The following is a 14,659-nucleotide window of genomic DNA, read 5'->3' as shown; positions in this document are numbered from 1 at the left end:
TGCTACCTCTACTGAAATACAAAATCTAAATATCTGTCTCGTTGAAAGGTCATGCATATTACAATATAATATGTTAAAAAATATGTGAGGAATTTCCTCAAATTTAATTTTATTAAATCCTCAAAACACAAAATTCTCAATGTCTTAGAAACCATTCATATGTTTATGCCCAAAATAAATATATTACTTAAATGACTACCAGAAATCTATTATTAGGTAGTAATTTTTATGTTATTAAGAGATTATTTGTCATTTTGGTCTTAGAGGCCCAAAGACTTTTAACTACTCCTGATGGTTGTACCTGATATGATAATCCCAATTATAGACTCTATGTGAATGAAAGTAAAAATGTGTTTTTATCTGATCTTCTCTTTATTTAGTTTTTACTATTAGATTAAGTTTAATATTCCCCAAAGGAAAAGATTCCAGTGTTTTTTTTTTTTTTATTTTTTAATGTGGATATGTTACTTTCTCTAAAATCTTAAGACACCAGTTATTTAAACCTCAGAGGACCCTTGTGATGAGTGGAATTTGTGATGAGACAATTTATCTGTAACAGTAAATGAAAATTAATTAAAGGATTTTTCCATCTTAGTATTTCTGTAATTTCGTTACACAAATTGTACTACTTGTTTTTATAAATATAAGGACTGTTTTAAAATGAAATAATCGTTGGACATTTTTTAATATAGTGTTAATTCAACCAGACATATTGCCTTTTTTTTTTTTAAACTATTCGAAGCTTTGGCTTCTCAGAAACACACACGACTCTTTTTTGTAGTATAATTTTAACATCAGAAGGCTATTATTAATGTTATGCCTTTTGAATAACACCCCTGAGAATTCAGGGGCACTTAAAAATACAGAAATGAAACTACAGAGGACTTCAGTTTTAATATTACCCCTTCATATAGGAACTCTAAACTCATTCCTATGATAAGCCCTATAAAGAATATGCAATTTTTGGAGGGGCAGGGACTATGCTCATTAAGTGGATATTGATCAGTGGAAATATTAAAATACACTAGAAAAATGAGTTCGTTTTTATATCTTATGCTTATTATAGTGGTATTGAAAACATTTTTTCAATGGCACATTCAAATTTAGATAGTTATTACATTTCAAAAACATTTTTAGAGCAAGTGTATAAAAAAGAATCTCTTGAAATATTGTCATGCTTTATAACCTGCATTTTTGAGTGAAATTTGAGTTTTTAATAGGTATTATAACTTTCCTGCACATTTCATAATCACACAGCATAAAACCTAGAGTTTAATTTAGCATTATGAACCTGAAATTTGAGTTAAATTAATAAACTCAAACTAAAATAATAAACAAAAAGTAGGATTCTAGTAGCTCTCAATAACAAACTACTTTTATAGAGACAAGTGAATTAATTCTTTCCTTCGATATCTCTTTTATGGGTACAAAAACAGAAGAAATAATAATATCATTAAGTTATACTTTGCCAAGGACATGTCACGTATGTTTTCTGAGATGTTAAATTTGTAGTAAATAGATCCTCATCTAAATATCATTAATGTAATGCAGCAATGTTTTACAAAATGAGTTACTCTATCTCCTTAGATAAAGAACTTAGTGAGGAGAATGGGCTCAGAGTGAAGAGAGTAATGAGAAGTATTATTTTGGGTGAAGAAATTAAAGTTAATTAGGTGCTGAGTGAAACTTCTTGTAGAATTTCTTAGTACTTTAAGAATCTGTATTTTATATAATATTCAAATATGTTAATATCTCCATAAAGCTTTACGTAAAACAAGTTCTTTTGTCAAAAAAATTCTTTTATTAGTTTCAAGTGTACAAAACAATATAATAATTAGACATTTATACCCCTCACAAAGTGTAACCCCCCTGCCCCAATCTACTACCCATCTGACATCGTATATAGCTGTTCCAGTTTCACTGACTCTATTCCTTATGCTGTACTCCACATCCTGTGAATATATATATGTAATTTTATATATATATATATATATATATATATATATATATAAAGTTATATATATATATAAAGTTATAGTTGACATTCATTATTATTCAGCTTCAGCTTCAGGTGTACAGCACAGTGGTCAGATAAGCTACACCGTCCATGAAGTGGTCTCCCCAATAAGACAAGTGCCCATTGGATACCATAAAAAATCTTTACAACATTATTTTATATTCCCCCAAGTGTCTTTCGTATACTCTTGGCAATCTTGTGGGTACTGATTGTGAAAAAAGCAAATTTTAAAACCATTATTAAATAATGCACTCGTATAAATGTCTTATCTTTTCAGTTAATGGACTCACTGTAAACTCATTTTTACTTATAATTTTCTGTTATTGAATTGTGAAATACAATGATTACCATTGCGTTAATTTTTTTCACTTTATCCTATATGATTAAAAGTTGCAGGTATTCAGCATGCCTATTTATGTTATAATAGTTTTAAAAATTAGCAAAAGTCTACTTAAAAGTAATTTGAATTGAGATGGAAAATATGTATAGGAGCATAAGATCTGAAGGCTAATTGACTTTTGCTCATCAATGTGTTCCCAGATGTCTTATTGTATGTAGTGCTTCCATTCTGCTCAGTTCATCAAAGTTGTATTAACCTTTGCAATATTCCACAAAGATTGGTCAATACTATGGATATAAATAAGAAGACCCCAGTTTTATGGAAGTCATAGCTTTCCAACATGTTCAAAGAAATACAAACCTGCGTGCGCGTGCACACACACATATATACACAGTTCTCAAAGGAACATCTCAATTTAGTTTGTTGTGGTGTCATTTGTAGGGAGAGATATAGTATACTTAGAGTTTCCTGAAAGTTGGATTAGAAATAAAAGTAAATGTGAACTGTTGCATAACTATACATAGAATTAATTTCTAAAAATAAAAGAAAATTTGTAGTTTGTTTTACTACACAAACAAAATGAAAAATTTGCCTAAATCATAATTTTTTAATGATTACGTTATTATCTTTGAGACCCAATTTTTTACCTAGATTAAGAAATGGCTAGAAATATTGATTTCTTTTCAATAAATTTTATTTGGTTAAAATCTTATATACATGATCTTATATAAAATCTTATATACACAAAAATATCTGTTTGTATGTATGTGTTTTTATACTAAAAAGTAGTCATTGTTTATCTATAATTCAAATTTAACTGGTGTCCTATGTTTTTATTTGCTTAATCTGGCAACCCTATTTTCAAACAAATACTCACCCTGGAGCTGAGGGGGGGTTCAACCCCACAAAATACACATGAATGAGAGAGAGAGAGAGAGAGATGAAGAACTACTTTTTCAAAGTAAAATGGAGATTTGTTTTCAAAATAAGGGGTTTATACTGGACAAGCAAAAATAAAAGATGTTTACTCTGGGTATTATCTATTAAAATGAAAAGAAAAGCTCTTTGGCACAACAATTAGATTTCTAGGAATATATCCTAAAGATATATATATATATATGCCTACCTACTTTTTCAAAGTTTATTCGTACAAAGATATTTATAGAGGATTTTTTTGTACATTAAAACAATTCATGTCATTCAAAATGATTCTTGAAATAATTCTGTTTTCTTATAATGGGATGTTATGTAACTGAAAACTAATGATGAGGTAGACAGATATGTGTAAAATGAAACATTTTCCCCTTCATTCAGCAATGTTTGTTAAACCACTACTGTTGTTCCAAGCACATTTTTAGATGAATACAGCAGTGAACAAATCAAACAAAAATCATGGCCCTCAAAAGGTTATAGATCTTAAAGATATATGTATGTATATGTATATATATATATATTTATTGGGTAATGCTTGGTGTGGTTTTGTAATGTTTGTATTTGTGCAAATCAAAAACACATTCACACATTCACAAACATAAACATATGCACTATATGCATGGAAATTTTAAGAGAATCTCCAAGTTTATCTTGGACTTGTTATTTGGTAAAGAAAGATAATGGTGTTATTTCATAATTATAAAAAAATAAATAACTCAATTTCAGGAAAGTAGAGGAAACATGATCTTACATTTTGGAGTTGGGCATTATACAAAAAACAGTATTTAACCCTCACACTAGAAAGGATGTACGTTATTCCCCTTTTAGCTATATAAGGAATTTCAGGAGACTTTAGTGCAGTGTTCAAAGTTTATAACTAATAAATGGAAGTGCTATAATTTTAAATTAAGTCTGTCAGATTCCAAAATTCAAGCTCTCTGAACCATACAAAGAACATCAAGGATAGACTGAGTTTCAACAGATTGGATTCACTAATTGACCACTTGTAATATAACCTATGAATCTCTTGTAGGGGGAATATGCTGTATTTCATCTTCTATTATGACACAATCAATCATTATTTGGTGTAACAGGAAGAAAAAAGAGTGCCAATTAAACTATGACAGAGTATTCTCTTACCACCAAGAATATTTATTTTATACTTATTGAAAGGACTTTTATAGAATTTCTTAGATATAGGTTTTATAATATATCATTCACATATATATGCTGAAAAGAAAGCAAAAGCAAAATAAATTGGTTAAGGTATTACTAAAACTTGTTCACATTCATAGTCCACCTTTTCATAAATCACTTTTTGACTCAGGTAAAAATGTTTTATTTGCTTCACATAGCAGCATTGACTAGAATAATCAAGTTTGTGTCTGCAGGCAATGACAACTATATCATAACTGCCATCTGGTGAGCAGTGGTTGTACAATTTCATTGATTGTGAAGCACATCAGATTTCAGAGATATCAAAATGTGAAAACAAAATTTATCTTAGATCGATAAAATACAAAGGAGCTCCTGCTTTATAAGATTTTTTAGTACTAAATGAGTTAGTGCATACTAAGTGCTCACTCCACTGCCTTTTACTTACCAGACTTCCCCAATTGTAGCTGTTATTGTTGTTAATGTGTAATATAAAGAACAATTTATTATGCTTTAATATTACTAGCAGCAACTCTGGTATGTCTTGGGTTCTTCTCCTCCTCCAGACTGACACTGACCCAATGTTTTCTCAATCCAGGAGGCCCTTAGCATCATCTATAAATATTTAAAATATGCTTATTACATATCCCTGAGTTCCACTTCACTGTCCCACCCACACCAGACCTATAAGTCAAAATTTCATTCAAGGTAGGCTTAACGTGTTGATTTTTTAAATCCCACGATTGATTCTAATATGCACCATTGGTATTGAAACTCAGCTTTGGCTTTTACTCTTAGATGGAAAACCACTAAAGGGTTTTCAACAGAAGAATTAAGTGATTTGAGTGAAAGGGATCTGATTTCAAACTGATAATTCTGCTGTGTTGCGAATAGATCACAGATAGACAACTAGAGAGGTAAGGAGGTTACTACCTACCATGCCTGGGAGAGATAATGACAGCTTAGAGTAAGAAGTGGCAGTGGATATGGCAAGAAGTGATTGGATTATGGATGTGTTTTGAAGACAATAACAGGATTGGATGGAAAGGGAGGTGTGCAAAAGAATTAAACCAAGCATGACTTCAAGGTTTCACCTGAGCCACTGTAAAGACAAAGTTACGCTCAACTGAGGTGGAGGCGATTGCAAGTAAAATTGCTCGAGGGATAAAAGTTCAACTTTTACATGTTATGTTTCAGATATCTACTAGAGTTCCAATGAGACAAGCCAAGGAGGCAGGAGTTGGCTCTGCCATGAGGAAACATACCTGATCAGGAGAGATGAGTTTGGGAGTCTCAGTACAGAGATAACATTTAAAGCCATGGAACTGGATGATCCCACCAAAAGAGAAGGATTAAGCCCAGCGCCATTCAGATTTATGTTATGTACTGAATGTTCATGTTCCCTCCTAAGTTCATATGCTGAGGCTCTAAACCTCAATGTGATGGCATTTAGAGGTGAGGCCTTTGGGAAGTATTTAGGTTTACATGAAGTTCCTGCCATCATGATGGGGTTAGTGCCTTATAAGAAGAGACACAGTAGTGCTTTTGCCCTGCTAGCACAAAAAGAAGAGGTCCTGTGAGCACACAGAGAGATGGTGGCTGTCTCAAAGCCAGGAAGGTGGCCCTCTCCAAGAACCAACTCTGCCCACTCTTTGCTATTGGACTTCCCAGTCTCCAGATCGGTGAGAATAAGTGACTCTTCTTTAAGGCCCCCAGACTGCTGCGTTTTATTAATAGCAGCCTGAACTGACTAAGACACTTAGGAAGTCGGAGAGGAGACAAACGATCAGCAAAGAATTCTGTGATGTTGGAGAAAAACTAAGTGAATATGGTGGGCTCCTAGAAGCTAAGGAAACACTGTATAAAAGAGGATGGAGTTATAAACTGTCTTAAAGGCTGCTGCTGGCTAAAGTAAAATTATAACTGAAAATTGACCATTGGATCTAACCACTTGGAAATAATTGATGACTCTGACAAGAGCAATTTTAATGGACTGATGGCTGCAAGAGCTCACTTGAAGTGTGATTAAGAGAGAATGGGAGGTGACTTCTAGAATGGCAGCAAGAAGAGCAGCTCCACAGACATTCAGTCATAACTGACAACCATAGCTGGTGAACATTATTTTAAAAACAAATAAACATCCATTTTAAATCTTTGGAATCTGTTCTAGTTGTATGCAGCCAACAAAGAAACATTTATTCAAGGAAATCTACTAAATCTCAATAAAACAACAACAAAAAAGCAAGTCGGTACTGATTGAGCTATGATCTCTCTTCCTATCCCCTCTCAGCTCAGTGTGACGAGCATTTCTCACCCTCCATCCCACCCCTGCCCAGGTCTGGATTGCAGTAGTTCTACTCCAGGTAAATACAGCTGAGATCTGAAGCTCTCTTTTCTTTCACCAAGCCCCTCCTTGTAGGACAGAAGCTCTTGCTCAGGAACAAAAGGCTGAGAATACCAGGGCCCCAATTGTCCTCATCACATCTTGGTCAAAGAGTAAAGATTTTATTCCAGGAGAGATAATCTGAAAATAAGAGGCTACCACACCTGTCTAGCACCCTCCACATAAAATAGGTGAGTCATTTAAGAGAGATATGGGCAACTGTCCCCACCACCAGCTCTGGAGCAGTGGCTCTGAAATTTTCCCCAGGGGGAGAGGCACATTGTAAGAATGGAGAGCTCCAAGCTTCCTCTAAGTGAACTGACTTTGTTTGGAACTAATTGTGGAGAAGTTGAAACCCAATGGTTCTCTTGTGGGGGAGAGAGGAGGAGAGCAAGGAGATTGTGGTGGTAAGCATTATAGAGGAGACTGATAGCTCCGTGAAAGCAAGAAGCTAAGTCATAAATCAGCTAGAAGTATACCGGGAAGATCCAGGGATAGAGAAAGTTAAGAATATTCCCTCCTGGGCTGTAAAAAAAAACACAAACATCAAACATTGGTGTCAAATATTGCTTCTACAAGGGGCTCCAAATTAATTGGATAAAGTTAGGGAGCAATTGAAGCCCCAGAGCATTATAAAAAGAATAGATTAATCAGCAGATCATGGAGGCAAATGGTTGGATGTGATGCCAAAAGAGGTGCACAGCTTAACAGAAAGATCTAGGAAGGAAACAAAGAGAGTCCTGATAAGACCACTGTTATCTCAGCTGACTGTGCACATCACAAAGCTACCCAGTCTTAGCAGCAACATCACAGGTTGCACTGAAGAGAAATGGGCTTCATTAAAATACCCCACTCAAGTCACTAAACAAATAAGCATGTAAACCTGTAAGCGTTGTGTGGAGGAGAGAAACAAATCACTGTTCAGAGTTGCTACAATCTATCACTTAAAATGTCAATATTTTTAAAGAACAACAAAAAATTGTCAGACGTGGAAAGAAAGAGGACATTGTGGCCCATACACAGGACGAGTAGCAGGCAACAGAACTTGCTTGTGAGAGGGCCCAGCTGTTAGAGTCAACTGACAAAGACTTTGGAGCAGCCATTGTATACATGTCCAGAGAACTAAAAGAAACCCTGATTAAAGAAGTACAGGACGGTAGGAAGCGAATGCATCACCGAATGGAGAATATCACTAACGAGATAGAAATTATGAAAACAGAGGCCCTAACGGAAAATCAGGAAATTAAAGTACAAAACCACAGTGAAAAATTTACCAGAGAGGCTCAACAGTAGATTCGAACTGGCAGAAGGAAGAATCCATGAACGTGAAGGTAGGTCAATAGAGATTATGAAACATTAAGAACAGAGAGAAAGAATAAAGAAAAGTAAACAGAGCCATAGAAAACTATGGAACGGCAGTAAGTGCAGCAGTATACGCACAATATGCAGAAGGAAAGGACAGAGGAGCAGACAAAATATTTGAAGAAATATTGGCTGAAATTAAAAAATATTTTGAGAGGAATGAGAATGAAAACACAGTATACCAAAACAAGATTAGAGGTGAGATTAATTAAATAGGGAACAGGAAAATAACAGAAAAAAATCAATGTGAACAAAAGTTGGTTCATTGAAAAGATTGACAAATGGACAAAATAGCTAGACTGACCAAGAATAAAAAAGAGAAGACTCAAAATTCTAAAATCAGGAATGAGAGAGTGGATATTACTGACCTTCCAGAAATAAGTATTCTGAGGGTACACTATGAACATCTGTATGCCAAAAATTGGATAATTTAGATGAAATGGCAAATTCTTAGAAAGGCAAACTGATTCAAGAAGAAATAGAAAATCTGAATAGACTGATAAGAAGCATAAATGTCGCATTAGTAGTTTTGAAATTTCTCACTAGATGCATCAACATGCTGTCTGCAGAAATCACATCTAGTGTCAAGTTCTTGTTTTCTAATACAGTTTCACAAAAAAAAAAAGAAAGAAAAGAAAGGAACTAAGACTCCTTGGAGAATTGGCTAATTCTAGAATAGAAAAAAATATATATATATAGAAGCTGAGTTTGGAGTTTTTTGCAGTGTCAAAATGTAAGGAAGTGCGCGCTCGTGTGCACACTCACACACACACAACATTCAAAGTCAAAGTGACATAGGAGCCACCAGACACATCTCACTATGATCAAAGGTGGGACAATTTGAGCAACAAAATAAAGTAGTATTGGATTATAGCACAAAGTATAAAATAAATGTTAGTGAACCCATACAAGTCATTGAATAAATAAATAAATGCAGGATAATTGGTGTTCTCCTTTGCAGAGGAGTTCCAAATAATTTATGTAGCTACTTCATCCTTAAGGAAGTGCAGCATAACTCTATACTCCTTAAGTGTGAGCTGAACATAATGACTTTCTTATGAAGAATACTATATGGAATGGTGTAAAAAGAGTAAAATGTTAGTCACTTTACAGTGGAGAAGTCTGGCAAAGACTACCTTAGCCAGGTAATCAAGGTCAACATCAACAAAGATTAGTCATGGTGATAGTATATATCTTTGGTATGAAATGATGAGAATGGGATTTTAAGTCTTGTGGTCTTTCTCCCACAAACTCATAGCCCTAATCTAATCATGAGAAAACCATTAGACTAGTCGTAGTTGAAGAAAATTCTAGAAAAGACTCCTCAAAACTGTCAAGCCTTAGGAGACATGGTTGCTAAATGTAATGTGATATCCTAGAAAGGATCCTGGAATGTAAAAATTATATTAATTAAAAATTAAGGAAATCTGAATAAAGTATAGACTTTGGTTAGTAATAATGCATCAATATTTGTCCGTTACTTTTAACAAATATACCATACTAATATAGGATAATACTAACAGAGGAAAATTAGTGTGGAATATACAGAAACTCTCTAAAAAATCTTTGCAGTTTTTCTATAAATATAAAACTTATAAAGTGTTTGTTTTTTTTTAATTTAAATTTTTCACAAAGAAAAGTCTAGTTCATATGGCTTAACTGGTGAATCCTACCGTTTGGAACTAATACCAATTCTTCACAAACTCTTCTAAAATTTAGAAAAGAAAGGAATGCTTTCCACCTCAATCTATCAGGCCAATATTATCCTGAAACCAAGTACAGGTTAAGATAGAACAAGAAAAGTGCAGACCCATATCCCTTATGAATATAGACACAAAAAAATCCTCAACAAAATACTAGCGAACCAAAACTAGCAAAAGAATCACCATGACCAAGTGGGATTATCTCATGAATTCAAGATTGGTTCAAAGTATGAAAATCAGTCAATATAATACATCATATCAATAGAATAAATGACATTAACCACATAAGAATCTCAATAGATGACAGACAAAGCATTTGACAAATTCTAATGCCCTTTCATTATGGAAACACCCAACAAACTAGAAATGAAAGGGAACTTCCTCAACCTGATAAAGAGCATCTATGAAAAACCCATAACTAGAATCATACTTTGAGAATTCTTCCCCCTAATTTATGAATAAGTCAAGGAAGCCTACTTTTTCATTTCTATTCAGCATTGTACTGATGTTCTAGCCAGGGCAATTAGACAAGGAAATAAGATAAAAGCCATCCAGATTGGAAAGAAAAAAGTAAAACTATATTTGCAGATGACATGTTTTGTATATAAAAATCCTCAAAAAAACCACTAAAAATTATTAGAACTAATAAATGATTTCACTAAGGTTGTGGGATATAAAGTTAATATGCAAAAATCAATTATACTTCTAGAATGAACAAATCAAAAATAAAACTAACAAAAGCTGATTTTAAAATAGCATCAAAGAATAAAATACTTAGGAACAAATTTAACAAAAGAAGTATAAAACTTACATTCTGAAAACTGGTTGAAAGAAGTTAGAGAAGACATAAACAACATTGAAAGAAGTTAGAGAAGGCCTAGATAAATGTAAAGATATTCCTAGTTGATAGACTAGTAGATTTTATACGGATAAGATGACAATATTTCCCAAACTGATCTACAGATTCACAATTTCTTTGTAGAAATTGATGAGTAGATCTTAAAATTCATAAGAAAAATTTGAAGGACCCTGAATACCCAAAACAATCTTGAAAAAAAAGAACAAAGACTCACTTCCTGAATTCAACTTACTACAAAGCTACAGTAATTAATATGGTGCGCTATTGGCATAAGAATGGACATGCAAGTCAATAGAATAGAATTGAGAGTCTAGAGATAAACCCGTAACATTTACAGTCAATTGATTTTGAACAAGGGTGCTAAGCCAATTAAGTAGGGGAAAGATTAATCTTTCAAGAAATGATGCTGGGCCACTAGAGAGCCACATGCAAAAGAATGAAGTTGCCCCCGTACCTTACACCATCCGCAGATATTCAGTCAGGAGGGATCAGGACACATACATGTAAGAGATAAACTATAAAATCCTTAGAAGAAAACACAGGAATACATTCACCTGACCTTGCAGAGTCTTCTTAGATATGGCATCAAAAGCATAAGCAATGAAAGGAGAAGAACAAATTGGAATTCATCAGAATTCAAAACTTTTGTACTTCAAAGAACACCATCAAGAAAGTGAAAAGACGGCCTAAAGAATGAGATAAAATTTTGCTCAACTCAATAATAAGACAAATGACAATTAAAATGGACAAAGGATTATGAATGGGCATTTCTCAACACAAGATTTATAAATGGCTGGTAAACACATGAAAAGATGCTCAAAAACATTAGTCATCAGGGAAATAGAAATAATAAACAATGCAATACCACTTTACACCCACTAGGATGGTTGTGATCAATACTAATGTTATTATGCACCAATAATTATCACCACTAGTCATCAATATTCACCAATGTCACCAATAATAAATGGAGTGAGGATGTGGAGATATTTAATCTCTCATATATTGTTGTTGGGTACGTAAAATGGGGCAGCCACCTTGTCATACAGCCTGGCAATACCTCAAAAAGTTGCAGTTTTCTCATGACCCAAAAATTCACTGCTAGGTAAACACTGAAGAGAAATAGAAACATAGTTCCACATGAAAACTCCTACACAAATGTTCATACCAGAATTATTCATAATAGCCCAAAAGTGGAAATCAACAGATGTCCATCAACAGACGAAGGAACAAGTAAAATGTGATATGTTTGTAAATGGAATAGCATTCTGTATCAAAAAGGAATGAACTACTGATACCTCCTAAACACTGGATGAACCTTGACAACGTTAGGCAGAGAAAGAAAGTCAATTCATGGTTGTCTTGGGCTGTGGGTAGCCCGTGGCAGGTGGGTAGGAGGAGTGAGAAATGGGATGAGGAGTGATTGCTAATAGCTACAGAGTTTCTTTTTGGGATGGTGGAAATGTTCTAAAATTACATTATGGCAATTATTGCACAGCTCTATGACTATACTAAATACCATTCAATTTACACTTTATATGGGTGAATTGTATTCTATGTGAATATCTCAATATAGCGATGAGGGGAGGGAAGGAGAGAGAGAATACATGCGCTTACACAGAGGAAAGTTCGTGAATTTAATTGTCCGACCTCATATGTAGGAGGAGAGAACTTAAAACAGCTGGTATAGATAATTCTTAAGAGGATATTTGCTTCACTGGAGTCTTGTACCTGTAGACCATGTATATCCGACATTCTTGCCTTTCGTTGTGGAGGAACTGATTTCAAATGCTTCAGTCTAAAACTAATCCTCCCACTTGTGCACTACATATAGCATTATGTAGCTAAGGCAAATCACAAAGTTGACTGAACTTAAACAAAACAGAAAAATCACACATTTTAACTGGTTATTAGTTTTGGTGGCATGTAATGTAAATGGAGTCTTAAGATAGTACAGTAAATCAAATAAACTACAACTCATCCTGGAAGTCTGATGTAACTGTTTCTCATGTACAATCATTTATGTGGGTCAAAATAAAAAAAGAAAATAGAAGTTTAAAAGGGAAATCCACTTTTGTTTTATTTATATCTACTAGATGTTCTCTATCTTAACATCTAAATATCTGGTTAGTAAAAAGAAATTTTCTTTTACCTAATTTTGCATTGCTTTTGCTAAAACAATATCTTTCTGAAAGCCATGGTGTGTGATCTGTTGTGGAATGATAGAAATAGATTTTCTCTGAATCATACTATTATACAGGATTTGACACATGAAAAGTTGAGTGTATACATGATAATGTTACCATCCCTCCATATCAACATCATGTATATTTTGTAAATTGTTTACAGTACAGAATTGCCCCCATTTAAAGAATGTGTTTGAGCATCCCTCCCCTTAACACCACAGTCCCCCCACACTGTACATTTTCTTTTCCTTTGCGAGCCGACTACTGTTAACATTTATAGAGACATTTAAACCTAATTCAGAACTGAGCAGTATGTATAATTTTATGAACTAAAAAATTTTTTGTCTCTCTGTGAGCGTTTAAAATATACTCTACTGGTTCTAATTCAAAAGAAAAAACTGCTTCCAGCCAAATGATTTTATTATGACTTGAACATAGTTATTATAATGCATTCCTTATTAATTTTCCAAAGATTAGTTTAGTCATCTAACAGTGTAAAGTTATCTTAGTCACTTGCTTTGTATTTTTATTCCAGAATAAAAGTGCTTTTACAATAATATCAGCATCCTGAAGAATTGTTTTTTTCAATAATTCAACTATATTATAAGGAACATAAAATACGTAAGAAATTGAAACACCCAGATACTGTGCACCCTCCATCACGAGTAGTGGTTCACTGTAATAGGGATTCTCAACCCAAGAGGACATCTCAAAATAATATAATTTGGAAAAGCCTACTCTGGTTGCAGTTGATAATCCCTTTAGAGAAGGAATTCTACTTTCTCATCCCCCAAAATTTCAGCTGTTCTGAAAGTTGTGCTAAATTGACATTTGACATGTACTGTTATTATCGAGATATTACCTGGTATTCTTACCACATAGTACATTGTATTTATGTATTTTAAATTCTTTTGATACCAGCATAATTATGGCCTAATTTGGTTTATTGTCATTCACTGAAATGATTCATATACTTTAATCGTGATATTGAGGTAAACCATTAGAGTATATTGAATGAATATGGTATTAGATCCATTTTTGAATCTAATATTGAAAATGTTAGCCATTTTAATATATTAATTATTTTGATCTGAAATCCACTGTTGTATTATAACCAACACTTTGAACAAGGGCAGGCAATCAAAGTGTTGTTCTTTATTCCCATAGCCTGTTCAAACTCATTTTGTGTGGCCAGTTTGTTCTTGTTCCTTGAATAGCTAGGGGCAGGCATGATTTTTCTTCCTCCTCCTTTTTTTTAGACATGTTTTCCATAGTCCTTGGTAATTTGACATCACAAAAGTTCGTTCTAGTAGTGGAACAGATTTTTTTCAAAGTCACCCTCTCTATTAAAAATAAACAGGCAGATTGCTATCAAATCAAGCGTGATTTTTATTCTTTTACTTGATTGCATTTTGTTTTACTATCTATTTTTAATAGGTCATATATCTGTTTCAATATTGAAAATTTGCACCCCATTTCCTGGTTTCTCAATTGTCTCTTCGCCAGAGCCAATCAATGTTATCAGCTTTTGTGTGTGTGCATTCTTTTGAAGTTATTTTATGCATACACAAAGAAATGTGGACACACAATCTTTTTCCACATTACTTACTGTAATTCCCGTGTACTATACTACCTGTTTGGCATATTGTAGCACTTATTTTTTAAATTCTAATAAATTCTGGCAATTGTAAATTATTGCTATCTTAAAAGAAATATTTCAT

At 33.5% G+C, this 14,659-nt stretch overlaps 1 protein-coding gene across 3 annotated transcripts in view; it reads left to right on the top strand.

Annotated features, from left to right (window-relative positions):
- The window catches only part of ATRNL1 (attractin like 1), a 579,923-nt gene that overhangs the window by 251,097 nt on the left and 314,167 nt on the right, over window positions 1-14,659 (top strand). The window contains exon 27 of one of the 3 annotated variants that reach the window (XM_081075164.1): window positions 5,643-12,777. The exons of the other annotated variants lie outside the window; for them this stretch is intronic. Within the exon in view, the coding sequence (XP_080931290.1) occupies window positions 5,643-5,714 (72 nt within the window). The 3' untranslated portion in view covers window positions 5,715-12,777. Of the gene's footprint in view, window positions 1-5,642; window positions 12,778-14,659 lie in introns of those variants that run through there. 3 annotated transcript variants of the gene reach the window in all.

Source organism: Rhinolophus hipposideros (assembly GCF_964194185.1).
Source record: "Rhinolophus hipposideros genome assembly, chromosome: 15".
In the NCBI taxonomy this organism is placed as follows: Eukaryota; Metazoa; Chordata; class Mammalia; order Chiroptera; family Rhinolophidae; genus Rhinolophus; species Rhinolophus hipposideros.
Note: the sequence above shows the minus strand (reverse complement) of the source record. Positions and strands in the feature narration are given on the sequence as shown.